This window comes from Neltuma alba, unplaced genomic scaffold (genome assembly GCF_004799145.2).
Source record: "Neltuma alba isolate B1F8T4 unplaced genomic scaffold, ASM479914v2 tig00012253_pilon, whole genome shotgun sequence".
NCBI classification, from domain to species: Eukaryota; Viridiplantae; Streptophyta; class Magnoliopsida; order Fabales; family Fabaceae; genus Neltuma; species Neltuma alba.
In genome coordinates, this window is record NW_021636779.1 from 19,335 (window position 1) to 32,927 (window position 13,593).

The 13,593-nt window shown below is 34.3% G+C and overlaps 2 protein-coding genes across 2 annotated transcripts; one reads left to right on the plus strand and one right to left on the minus strand.

The window, feature by feature from the left end:
- The first annotated feature begins 1,547 nt into the window (after positions 1-1,547).
- Positions 1,548-2,105, plus strand: LOC114725441 (cysteine-rich repeat secretory protein 1-like). The gene has a single exon (XM_028911957.1). It carries the CDS (start codon positions 1,548-1,550, stop codon positions 2,103-2,105), a length of 558 nt encoding a protein of 185 aa, XP_028767790.1.
- Positions 2,106-7,375: 5,270 nt separating this feature from the next.
- Positions 7,376-12,396, minus strand: LOC114725446 (cysteine-rich receptor-like protein kinase 10). The gene is made up of 7 exons (XM_028911960.1): positions 11,385-12,396; positions 9,163-9,303; positions 8,935-9,056; positions 8,633-8,843; positions 8,228-8,465; positions 7,908-8,052; positions 7,376-7,764 (listed from the first exon to the last, which is right to left on the minus strand). Exons 1-7 carry the CDS (start codon positions 12,193-12,195, stop codon positions 7,471-7,473), a joined length of 1,962 nt encoding a protein of 653 aa, XP_028767793.1. The 5' UTR covers positions 12,196-12,396; the 3' UTR covers positions 7,376-7,470.
- Positions 12,397-13,593: the final 1,197 nt, after the last annotated feature.

Consider the following 13,593-nt stretch of genomic DNA (forward strand, 5'->3'; position numbering starts at 1 on the left):
GGCAACCCAACGGTTCTCACTTAAGGTTGATGAGTGGATAACTAGCAAGCCATGAGCTCGATAAGAAACAGTTCTCACTCTGAACCTCACTGATATATATACATATACGTAGAGATAGAGAGAGTGAGCAAGCGAGCATCATTGTCAAAAGTGGAGAGCTTGGGTTGGAGAGTGTGTAGGTGACTTTTCGACTAGGCGGAGGGAAGGTCGTATGGAGAGATTGGAAGGAATGGTGAGCCACTTGTATGTTGGGAGACTGGTGGGGATGAAATGGAGTCGATGTTGAGCAACGGTGAAAGAGAGAGGAAAACTTCAGGGCCATTAACGGAAATTTCTAACACCGTCAGTTTATATTTAACAGGAAGGACTCACGGATGCAACGGTAAAAGGTCAAAGGATTCAATAAAAAAGAAAAAAAAGAGGGACCTGATTCAAAAAAAAAAACTGTAAAGGACCTTCAAATTAAGTTTTCCTACTTTAAAAATATTTTTAAAAAATATTTTTTTATAAATTAAGATAAATTTTTTTATATATTTATTTGGTATATCGTAAAATTATTTTTAAAACTATAGTTTAGTTTTCATTCAAACACTCTCAAATCTAAAATGGCACAAGTGTAAATAAACAAACCAATGTATACATTTTGAGTTTTTATTTGTTATCATCATTCAATTTCATGCATTTTGAAATTTTCGTACGTGCAACTCAAGAATTTTTTTGCCAACATATAATTCAAGAAAGTTATGCACATCTAAAACAGATAGTTGGGGGGCAAAACTCTAACCATAAGATATAGCTAGTTTGTAGTGTAGATCATTCTACAAACTAAATCTTCTAATTAAAATCGGAGGCACTATATATGTGACAAAAAAGCTAATAACTGGAATTTAAATTGAATTGGTTATTCTTAGCTGACCATTTCTCCTTAGTAGTCTTTGAATGAAAATCTAGAACAATAAAAATTTGGATTGTTTTTTCAATCGGCCCCCTGTTTTATTCTGATATCCATTAAGAGGCTATTTTGGTTTTCTTATATATGAAAGTGTGTGTGTGTGTTCTCAATTGCTTATAATAAGCTTCTCTGATTGATTTTTCCATCTTTTTCAATTTTTTTTGGTGGTGAGACAGTGCTAAAATTGACGGTGCATTATGATTATGAACCGTCTTATTGCTCTTTATTTTTGTGGACAATATAGTGTTATGACTCTTGCAAATTCACAGATGGAATTGAATCTGAAGATAGATATACATTGAAATAGCTATACTCGTTCACAGTGTATGAACAATTACTCAACGGAATACAAATCACAACGTAATCGTCAAACGTTAAGAAATAACAAAAAGATCACTAAGGGCCAGGGGGAAGAGTACAGAGCAGAAGTGTCAGAGAGAATAACAATCAAAAGGAAAATAATAATAACAATAATGAGAAGGGAAGAAGATGGGAAGATGCGGTTGTAGCGCTAGAGGTCCAACCGAGTGAAAGCTTTACTTCACTTTATTTAGCAGAAGCCACGGACACGCCTGCAGAAGCATTGGGCAGGAATATGGATATGCCATTTCTGAAACTGCTATCCTATTTTCTGCTTCTTTCCTCCTTTGATCTGGCTTCTTCTGAAGTCCACATCCCGGCTTACTTTGACCACAGCTGCACAATTAATAAAAACTTCACTTCCAGTAGCCCCTACCAGTTCAACCTTGACACTCTCTTCGGTATCTTGTATGAAAAGGCCGCCGGCGGTGATACTCCCGAATTCTTCAACACCAGCTCTGCCAACGTATATGGAGAGTTCATGTGCCGAGGTGACGTCCCCATTCAGGTCTGTCGAGATTGCGTTCAGGACGCCATAAATCGAATGGCCTCCGAATGTCCCTACAACAAAGAGGCAGTCATCTGGTACGACCAGTGCTCCCTCCGCTATTCCGACCGTTCTTTCTTCTCCACCCTCGATCAACTGCCGACAGTTAGCAGAGCGTTGTTAACTAGCTGTCTCCGTAAACCAATGTCAACACAATGCGGCGAGATTCTACCCCCTCCAAACCCAGATGCATACGCAGAATTAAATAAGACGTTGAATGATGCGGTGGTGGAGGCGGCGATGTGAGGTGCCAAGGAATTTGCGACAAAAGAAGCAAACTTTAGTGGGGGATCGGTGTACACTCTTGCACAGTGCACGCCGAATCTGTCCCGACAATTCTGTGGCAAGTGTCTATATGGCATCATGAATCTTCTTGTTTCAAAAGAAAATACTTTACACGGAGGAAGAATTCAGAATCCGATCTGCAATTTGAGATTCGGAGAAGACCGATTTTATTACAAGGGCGACCAGCCTCCATCCACTGCATCTGAAGTTGACGTCACTATTTTCCTCTTTTCCTTTTCTTTGCACGGCATCAAAACAAAAACAGGGAGAAGAAGATGAGGAGAAAGGAATTCCCGTCACGTTTTTTTAATTTTCAATTTAGTATTCATGTGTTTTTTTCTTTTAATTAAGTTTTTAATTTAATTTTCTTTATTCTTTAATTCTTGTATAAAAACTAAAAATTTTAATACAATAAAGTCATAAGAACTAATATTACTAAAAAAGTAAATTTAGATGATTTAATTAAGAGAAAAAAATATATAGATATCAAATTACAAATTAAAAGAAAGTGTAAATACCAATATGATTTTCCTTTTCTCTTTTAGGGAATGCATGGTAACTATTATTATTGAGACTCCATGAAAAGATATTGAAAAGCTTTTCCATATGTTTTTTCTGTTGCCGTGTCACGCGTTCTTTGTAATCTCACATTTCAACATTAAAACAATAAATTTTAATATTTTAGTTTTTCATAAAAATTGCATAATTCATTACCCACGATACTTTGGTGTTTTTGGGGGCATTATGTTTGCTTAATACTTCTTCAATTCCTAATATAAGACCTAATTACAGAGTTAACGTTAATTTTATATAAGACCTTATCAATTTTTTTTTTAAATTAACTCTATTGATATTTTTTCAACAATAATTAAGTAGAAGTGGGAGGGAGAGATGGAGGGAATTAAGAAAGATATTTAAACTATTTTAAAAAAATCATATTAACTAATTTAACTAATATTTTTAATATATTAAAATTAGTTAATTATGTCCTAGAGGAGTATTAAATTTATATACACGCAACCTTTGAATTGTTGGCACTGATTTGCATTTTACAAGCTAAGGATTAAAGTCAAAGGAGAGATACATTTTTGTGAATTTATTTATTTAGTTAATTTTGTTGCAGACATACCTACAGAAATGGCCGAAGCTTTTTTTTTTTTTTGTCGGCCAAAAGAAATGGTAGAAGCTTTGGAGGTTGACAAACAGGCACGGAGCTGGCAGGAGGCGGGATGAGCCTTTAAGTTTTCTTTCTGTGTTTTCTTTGATCTTTTGGGCTTCAGCCCCCTTCTGTACCCAAAAAAAGGGACTAATTGGGTATTTACGAACAGTCAAGGCCATGACTTGAGTTAAAGTTAAAATATATTTTTCATCTTTTAACTTTATATAAAATTTTAATCTGATCCTTTAATTTTAAAAAGTATACTTTTAATCTTTTAATCTTAATTTTTTTAAAAAAATGATAATATTAAAATCTTAAATGTTGATAAAATATTCTCAAATAATAACATATTAAGTTTAATTTTCAAAACATATATTACTGTTACAAAAAAAATCATTGAATCCAAATGATTTAGGGTTAAATGACCAAATACATACTTTTTTAAGTTAAGGGACCAAATTAAAATATTGTACAAAGTTCAAGGATCAAATATATGCTTTAGCTTAATCCTAAACATTTTGTTTCTATTGTTAAACAGGGCTTGGACGTCCTGATCTTACACTGCTCGACTACCGAAGCCAACGATCAGTACCTAAACAACCTCAGAAATCTCACCCAACAACTCTCCAAGGCATCCAATGACACCAAAAACACTGGATTCTACAGCACCAGTGTCGGGAACAAGTCTGACACCATCAATGGCCTCTTCATGAGTCGGGGAGATGTGTCCCTTGAGCTCTGCCATGAATGCGTCAATGAGGGGATCGACCAACTAAACCTTTCGTGTCCTAATTCAAAGGAGGAGATAGCATGGTATGATATGTATATGCTTCGCTATTCCAATCGCTTTTTCTTCTCTGCCCTGGACACACTACTTGTATATACAAAACCTGGTGGGGATATGCTTGAAAACGAAAACACGACCTTCAATCGGCTGTTAGGGAATACATTGAATGATCTAGTGGCGGCGACGTTGAACTCATCAGAGCTTGTAGGAGTGAAAAATTTTGAAACAAAAACAAAAACCTACGATGTAGAGTTCAAAACGTTGTTTACTCTTGCACAATGTACTCCAAACCTGTCCAGCCAAGACTGCAGAAAATGTCTACAAGGTGCTTTGCAAAATATCATGTCATGTTGTTCTGCAAAGAAAGGAGGATAGGTCTTGAATCCTAGCTGCAACTTGAGGTTTGAATCGTACAGATTTTATAATGACAGTAAAAATGTTGTTGTGGTGCCACCTGCGTATCCCCCAGACGATACAGGTTCCCCAGGAAATCCAGGTAAAGTAATTGGGATCTAATCATTTTTCTTACAAAGATATAGTTCACTAAATATAAATTGGTATTCTTAATTGGCTCTCAATTTTGTGCTCACAAATCTTCTCCATTTCTTGTCTGTGGAATGTACACACCCATTTAATTTACTCAGGAGAAGACAACGAGCACTCACGAACAGTTATAATAGCGGTGGTGTCCGTTACTGTTGGCTCAATCATGCTCCTTTGTTTCGGCTACTATTACTGGCAAAGAAAAAGGAGCAAGAGCTATATATAAGGAGATTCTGAAGAAACACTGTATCTAGGCTATTTTTTTTCCTTGAAAAAACAAGAAAGAAAACTCAGTCAGCTGCGAGAAAAACTATGTTGTTGTAGTGTACTTACCTTGGAATGTACATATATCTACAGTTGGAAGTGAAGGAGCTGTGCTAGAGTCATTACAGTTCAATTTGGCAACAATTGAAGCTGCAACAGATAAGTTCTCAACTGAAAATAGAATAGGCAAAGGTGGATTTGCAGAAGTCTTCAAGGTAACTTAATTATGCAATCAAATCAGCGTGTGTGCTTGTGTATATCATTAATTGCATGTATTTCCCGCTCCCTCATTATCTGATTATTTATGATTTCAGGGCATTCTTCCCGTTGGCAGCAAAATTGCTGTAAAGAGATTGTCAGAAAATTCTACTCAGGGCTTATTAGAATTCAAGAATGAGGTTTTATTAATTGCCAAACTTCAACATAGCAACCTGGTGGCACCATTAGGATTTTGCCTGAAAGACGAAGGAAAAATACTTGTTTATGAATACGTTCCCAACAAGAGTCTGGATTACTTTTTATTTGGTTTGTTTCTTCTAACCAAACTCATCTTACCATTTTTTCAATTTTTTTATTCATATACTACCTCCAGTCATAATTATAAGATTGTGTTTGTAGACTATAAATGATGTCTTATAATTAGGACCAGAAGTAGTACTATTCATTCTTTCATTACTCTTGGAGGTGAAAATATCTGTCATTCAATTTAATACTCACAAAGTAATTTAATTATGAATAGGTTCACAAAAGCCAAGAAGGTTAAATTGGCTTGAGCGCTATAAAATTATAGGAAGAATTGCTTGAGGAATTCTTTATCTCGATGAACATTCATGTCTTAAAGTAATACATTGAGATCTCAAACCTAACAACATATTGTTAGATGATGAGATGAATTCAAAATTTTTGATTTTGGCCTGACAAGAATGGTTGGTATTAATGAAACGAGGGGGAACACAAATAGAATTGTTGGAATATTATAAGTTCTCTCTCTTTTTCTTCTATTTTTGTCTTTCTCTGGAGGTACTTGTGTATCTTGCACGTGTACTTTGCTGATGAATTTAAATAATGGCACAAGATTTTGCTCAAATTGATTGGTGCTAATATTCTAACATATATTGATATATTTATATGTTATTTTATGTATGTATTGCAGGGTCATATGTCTCCAGAATATATTAAGTTTGGACTATTTTCTAAGAAATCAGATGTTTTCAGCTTTGGGGTGATGGTTTTAGAAATTATTATTGGAAAGAAGAATATAAATTCTCATCATGAATATCCTGAATCTCAATATACTGATGGACTATTAAGTAATGTGAGTATGAAACTTTCAATATTTCTCAAATAATCATCTCATACCTTTCATCGTGGTCATCTTTACAAGCATCAACGCAGTCATTGGAGCTTATGTTAACAATATTCTATAATCAAATTAATAGTACGTAGGGCCCTATTTTGAATTTATGATTTGACATAATGGCAAGCTTGGAAGCATTGGAGGGACTAAAAATTGATAGAGATGTTGGATCCAAATCTGACAGAAGCTGGGTCACACAGTGAAATAATCAAATGCATCCGTATCAACTTATTGTGTGTTCAAGGAAATCCAGAAGTCAGGCCTTTCATGAATGAAGTTGTTCAATATCTAAGTAATGATTCAATTGAATTACCATTTCCTCAGGAACAAGCATTCTTCATACATAGTCAAATGGAACCCGTCGCAACCACTATAGAAATGGAGGGTCAGTTTGCCAACCACAATCAATATTCCATCAATGAAATGTCGAAGAGTACACTATTTCCTCGTTAGATTGGAGTAGATCAGACTTCAACTTTTGTTTTTCTCTACTCTGGGAATTGATGGTTTGTATTTTATTTTGAAAATATGTGTGCAATAACAATATAAATTTGATCATTTCAGATTGGGATTTGTTTTTGGCTCCTTTTTCTTCCGCCGTCCATTAAGAGGCTCTATCTTTGTATTTAATTTGTGCAATACTTTTATCTCGTAGATACCAAGCAGAGCATCTGCATTTAAGAAAAAGCAGAAATAAAAGGATTTTACTGGTGAGGAAAAAATTCACTCAACGAGACTTCATTTGTAGAGCATGATTCTTTACTCACAAATCAATTGGTAAGCTCCATTTGACAATGCAAAAAAAAAAAAAAAGTTGCTCTGGAAGTGACAACTGAGTTAAATAATTGCTGTGATATAAAACAATTGTAGCCAGGCACAAAAGCTTTGCATTTAGATTTTCTTGGATATAAAGCAACCCGACGATGTACTGATCACTCCATTATATGATCTGAATTCAGTATTTATCCTTGAATCCTATATCTCTAACAACTTTTCCTCTCCCACCGATTACAAGCCTGTAACTATTAAGTCTAGCTAATTATTTTAATCATCGCCCTTTTATTGGAAAATATATTATTGAATAATAATATCAACATTACCATTTATGTTGACTCTCGTCATTTGGGTACAATAACATAAAAATACTTGTTCTCTGATTAACAAGGTACCAAAGTGAGTCTTGGTGGCAAGGACAAGATGATATAAAAGCCTCGTACTACCGAGGATAGAATTCACTTATAGACATTTCATTAATTGATTCTTTACTGTCGGTATTAAGCTCCGTTTGGCCCTCCAGAAAGAAAGCAGGTTCTTGGGGAAATGGCAATTGAATTGAATCATTGCTAAGATATGAAACAACTGTAGCCATAGAAGGCCTTGCTTCTGGATTTTCTTGAACACATAACAACCCGATTTGGATACACTTGTTCACTTCATTCAACGATTCAGGTTCATTTAGATTTGAATCCAGTATCTCTAAGATCTTTTCTTCCTTCCATTGATTCCAAGCCTGCAGCAATTCAGTGGACTTAGCTATTTTAATCACCACCCTATAAATATCTCACACAATATTGTTAAAATAATCTCTCCCAAATCTGAGACAATTACATAAGAAATATTAGTGTAATAAACGCATTACGATAATTAACTTACATAGTTTAGGAGGCCATGAGATTGATCAGGAGAACTTGTGATCTTCTTTCCACTAATAATTTCTAATACTATCACTCCAAAGCTAAAAGCATCTGATTTTTCAGAATATTGTCCAAACATTGCATATTCTGGAGACATATAACCACTGGTAAAAAAATATCAATCATAAATCTTTTTCTTATAGCTAACAAGCAACACACTTGGACATTTTAAATGGGAAAAAAAAATGAAAGACGAACTTTTATGTGGGCTTATCATAGATTATTCAGCCATACCATGATATAGAGGTAAAAGAGTTTGAAGGAAATCTTATAACTTACTATGTTCCAACAATTTTATTTGTACTTCCTTTGATGTCATTGAATCCAACCATCCTAGCCATGCCAAAATCTGAAATTTTTGGATTCATTTCATCATCTAGCAAAATATTACTGGGTTTTAGATCACGATGTATAATTTTGACTCGAGAATAGTCATGAAGGTAAAGAATTCCTCTAGCAACTCCTCCAATAATTTTGTGACGTTCCTCCCAATTTAACACTTTGCTTTCTTCAGAACCTATACATATATAAAGCTATCGTTAATGACTAGACTGACAAATTAAACAAAGATAATTGAAAACAAGTAATTAACTTTAGCATATATGAGATAGCGAATGTCAAATGTTAATAACACGCATGTATATAAATTTCGATTAAGTTAAAATGAGTTTAGAAGAGTCTAACCAAACAGGAAGTAATCAAGACTTCTGTTGGGAACATATTCATAAATGAGAATTTTCTCTTGCTCTTCTATGCAAAATCCCAGCAAGGCCACCAGATTTCTATGCTGGAGCGTGGCTATTAGCAAAACTTCATTCTTAAATTCTTCTGCTCCTTGGCCAGAACTTTTCGAAAGTCTTTTTACCGCTATCTCTTGGCCATTTGAAAGAATGCCCTGAAGTCATAGTTGATTAAATTAAACAGGAAAGACAATATAACCAATACTATAAATATCATCATATTTACACATCGATAGCATTTCTCACCTTGTAAACTTGTCCAAATCCACCCCGACCTAAACTAGTTTGCTTTGAAAACTTATTTGTCGCTGCTTCAATCGTAGCCAAACTGAATTGCAGAGGCTCTAAAGTGTTGCTTTCGCTTCCAACTAGACAAATAAACCAAGATATTAAAGCATACGAGAAGTATCGCCACTCTCCAACTAGCTAGCCAAACTGTGTGGGTAGTGAAGAGATGGAATGAAAATTACTTACAGTACTTTCGCATGAGAAAAGCCATACGTATCTTCTTTATCTGATTCTTTGATAAATAGTAGGCGAAGCATAAAAGTATCATAGCACCAACAGGAGAAGCCACAGCTATCAAAATAGTCCTCAATCGCCTTTTCCTTTTTACTGTATATAGAATATTTCCACGTCTCAATGTCACTCCTTATCACCGTGTCTCTAAATAATTAGCGTATATATTGAAGCTAGAGCTAAAAGCCATTTGAGTCTTTATTAACCTCCAAGCAAGTCAATTTTTTGAGTCATGTGTAAACCGAATCTAATATGAATCACTTGAAGTACACCAAACTGGTGTTGGCGGAACACCAAGACGCAAAATCGGCAAAAGCGAAGTTGTTTCTGCATTTCGCATTCGCATATGATTCTCTTCACACATGATTCCAAATTGAGTTGCAGGGACCGGCTTTTCGTGGATATAAAATTTATTAAGTAATTTAAGTGTTAAAATATTCAAAATAAGATTATTACTTTCAGGGGGAAAAAAATGCTTCCTTATAAATTTTCGTCTTCCTCCCTTGATGTTTTAAAACATCTCAAATGCATATTTTTCAGAAAAAATACGTTTAAACTTCTTAATAAGGTGCGGGGTCTTTATTTTATGAACAAAAAGATATACTATTTAATTTCTACCTTTTACTTCCATAAATAATTAAAATTATTTCTTTTACTTCTTTGACTGCGTCCTCAATCTATGTACACGTATCTGTCATATACCGAAAAGCAATCTATAAGAAACTAAATTGTTAATTGGTCATGAGCATGAGACTTTTGAAAACAAAATTTTATAATTAGACGGAAAGTATATATGTTTTTGTAAATAATATTTATAATGATTCATAGGGGTGAAGAGATTCACGGTTCCTCGGGTCCGCATTAGGCGCTCATCCTGGTGCTCAGCAGTCAAACGGTGTCGCATCATACGCGAAGTGACACGCTGAAATGATTTCCCTCTCCATCCCACCCCAAGTCCCCAATCCCCCCGGCGGTAATTACTCTTTCTTTTTATTATTATTTCTTTATTTTAATTTCAAAATCATATTTAGACCAAAATGAGGCCTTCTAAAATATTTCTAAAAAAAAAATGAACAATACAGTTTGATTCTCCATAATTCTTACATAGGTCAAGATGCATGTTAAAATATTTTCTGCGTTGCATTTAGTATTACTCTAAAGCATTTTCTAACTAACATCCATTTTTTGAAATATTTTTTATGTAGCATTCGGTATTTCTAACTAATTTTTGATTTATTTAACACCCTAAAATATATTTTCAATCGTATTAAGAATTTAAGGAGGCTAAATTTTTTATTTTTATTTAGGACAATACTTACATCTAGATTTTTATATTTATTATGTGAAGTTTTCCAATCCCACATGATCATGTATTATATTATTAAAATATTAACATTTAATTACAAAGTCATATGAAACAAAAAAGAACATATAGCTATATATGATTGGAGAACTTAGGATAATAGATATAAGGAACTTGATATAAGTTTTTTTTCTTTTATTTAGTACACCTGGATATTTGATTTTACTTGAAATATTTTGTTTGATCAAAGTTATATTATACTACTGAAAGATATTTTAAGGTGTTAGATGAACTACAAATTAATTTAAAATACTGGTACTTAACAAGTATTTCGGGATGCATCTTAACTTGTGTAAGAACTACAGGTCGTGTTAGTTAACATTTTTTGTAAGATGTTGTAGAAGGTTTAAGTTTAATCTAAATATAATTTTATAGTACATGTAGTTTATATATGTGTTGATTTTAAAAAATAATTGCTATGTTTGAATTCTTTAATCACAAAGATAATTAAATAAAAAAAGTGAGTGACTTGAAAAAAAGAAGAAGAAGAAGAAAAGGAAAGGGCAGTGACTAAAGCCTAAGAGGAGAAAAGTGGGGAGGGGCATCAATTTTCTCGCGGATGGAGAGGGAAATCCCTTCAGCGTTTCCCTGTGTCGATGATGCGACACCGTTTGACCGCTCAGCGCCCGGAGCTCATCGATTGGATGAGCATCTAATGCGGACTCACGATTGCTCTGCTTTCATGTCATGTTTTGAAATAACTATTTTGGTCCCAAAATCAGCATATATAATTAATCTTTTTCATGAATAGATTTACTGTAATTTACTTAATTAGAAAAAAGAAATCAGAAAAGCATGTAATTATGAAGCTTACCAGGATTTGGAGGAGAAAGTAGAGCCGGAGGAGGCGACAGCGTTACTGGCGGAACAGGCGTAGAAGAATTAAAGAACTGATACAACTCATAACGAGCGAGGCAACTTGGATATACCACTCTTCCTCCGATCTTCCCATCACAACACCATCTAAAGTCCCCAATCACTCCGCTCAGACACCTTCTGCAATCCGCCGACGAAAGGTCCGGCGTGCACTGAACCAGAACGTACAGAGTTTGAAACTCTACCGCCACCGCATTCATCTTAAACTTCTTCTTCATCACAGCAGACTTAGAAGCCTCATCCGCCGACTGGTTCATAATAAACGTCAATACGTTCATGAATCCTGCCTGATTCGAGACATTGTTAGGGTTCAACATTCGGAGTCTAGGCCTCGTATTGACGGTGGAGAAGAAGTTGCGATCGGAATAGCGAACCAAGCACAGGTCGCGCCAGGTTACGGCCTCCTTCGAAAATGGGCACACGGAACCTACCTCTAGGGTTGAGTCAGCTACGCACTGGCGGCATACGTCTTGGTTGTCGACGTCACCCCGGCACATGAAGAGGCCGTATACGGTCTCCCCGCCGCGGCCAACGGTGGTGTTGTAGAATTTGAGGTTGGCGGTTTTGTTGGAAGTTAAGGAAGAAAAGAAAGTTTTGAGGTTAGAGTCGAAGGTACTATTGGCAGTGAAATTACCGCGGGTGGAGCACTGAGGGTAAAGCTCATTACGACCTATGACTTGAGCAGAAGAAGAATTGAGGAGGAAGCCGATGAAGAAGAAGAGTGACAAAATTATAGTGTTGAAGGTCATGGCAATTAAGGGTGAATGGTATGTTATTGATGGCGTTTGAGATGAGGATAATGCTTTATAGTTTGAGTTTAATTTTGTGATGAAGTGAATTTTGATGGCAAGTGGGCCGCCGGAGGAACGAGGGCATCGTAATGGCAGCGAAAGGGGGTCAGTTTAACCGATGATGACACAGACAAGGTTGACGCAACTCAATGGCCAAGTCAAGCTTGTCAGGTTTTTTTCCATCATCTCGGTAGGAAAAATGAGTGTTCCAAAATTTTCTACAGTTTGTGTTTTAACTTAACATCGAGAAATTTTTTTTTTTAGATAATCTATAGCTATCAAATTTCAGCCAAGCACACAAAGAGAAATTTTTTAATTAATACTCCCAAAGATCATTAAAATACCGCCAACATCTTTTTTTTTTAAACCAGCTACTTCACTTGCTCGTGTCATTCTGCTGATCCAAATGATATTATAGGGATGGATTTTATTATAGGACTTCTCAAGAAATTTAATACAAATCTAACATGAAGAATTGTGAAATTACACTGCAAGCCAAAATTAAAAAAGAAGACTAAATTTAGAATATGCAATTTTTGTATAATTTTACAATTTTTTTTTCATCTTTAGCAAGTTACCATGTCCTTTTTCGTAAATATCTGAGCTATTTAACACTTTTAACCAAATTTCCCAGTTTCTGCCGAATAAGTTCTTGCACATCATACTAAAAAGGTGTTTGGATAAAACCAAATCATGGTTTGGAGAATAGCTTCTGGGAGAAAAGTGATTTTTGAGAATAGATTTTGAGAGAATAGATTTTCTGAAAAAGTAATTTTGATAAAATGAGAGTGTTTAGATAATTGTTGTCAAAAGTACTTTTTTATATATAAAAATTACTAGAAAGGATATAAGTTTAAATGATAATTACATAAAAGATATATTTTAATATGCGTTTATTTGAAGTAATAAATTTGTTAATAATATATATTTTGCCAACATAATAAATAAGACATAAATAATGTAAATAATAAATAATTAATGTGTATATGTATTTATAAAATAAATAAATATGTTTTCAGGAAAATGATTTATTTTGCCAATAAAAAATATTATTATTTCTTAAAGATTTTAAACATAAAATTCCATAATTTTTTTCACAAAATTAAATAACCACACAGGAAAATTCCATATTAATTGTCATACAATGACTTCACGACGTGAGCAGGCTGTTAATTGAGATAGGGAGACTGAAGAAAAATGGGGCTGAGACTGCGACAGGCTTGAAAAACTGATAATTATGAGATTTGTTAGATATTTTCGGCATGCCATGCTTACTAAAAAAATCATGCAAATCAAATAAATTACTAAATTTTTAATATTATTTTTATTTAAATATTTTTCTGTAATTAAAACAAA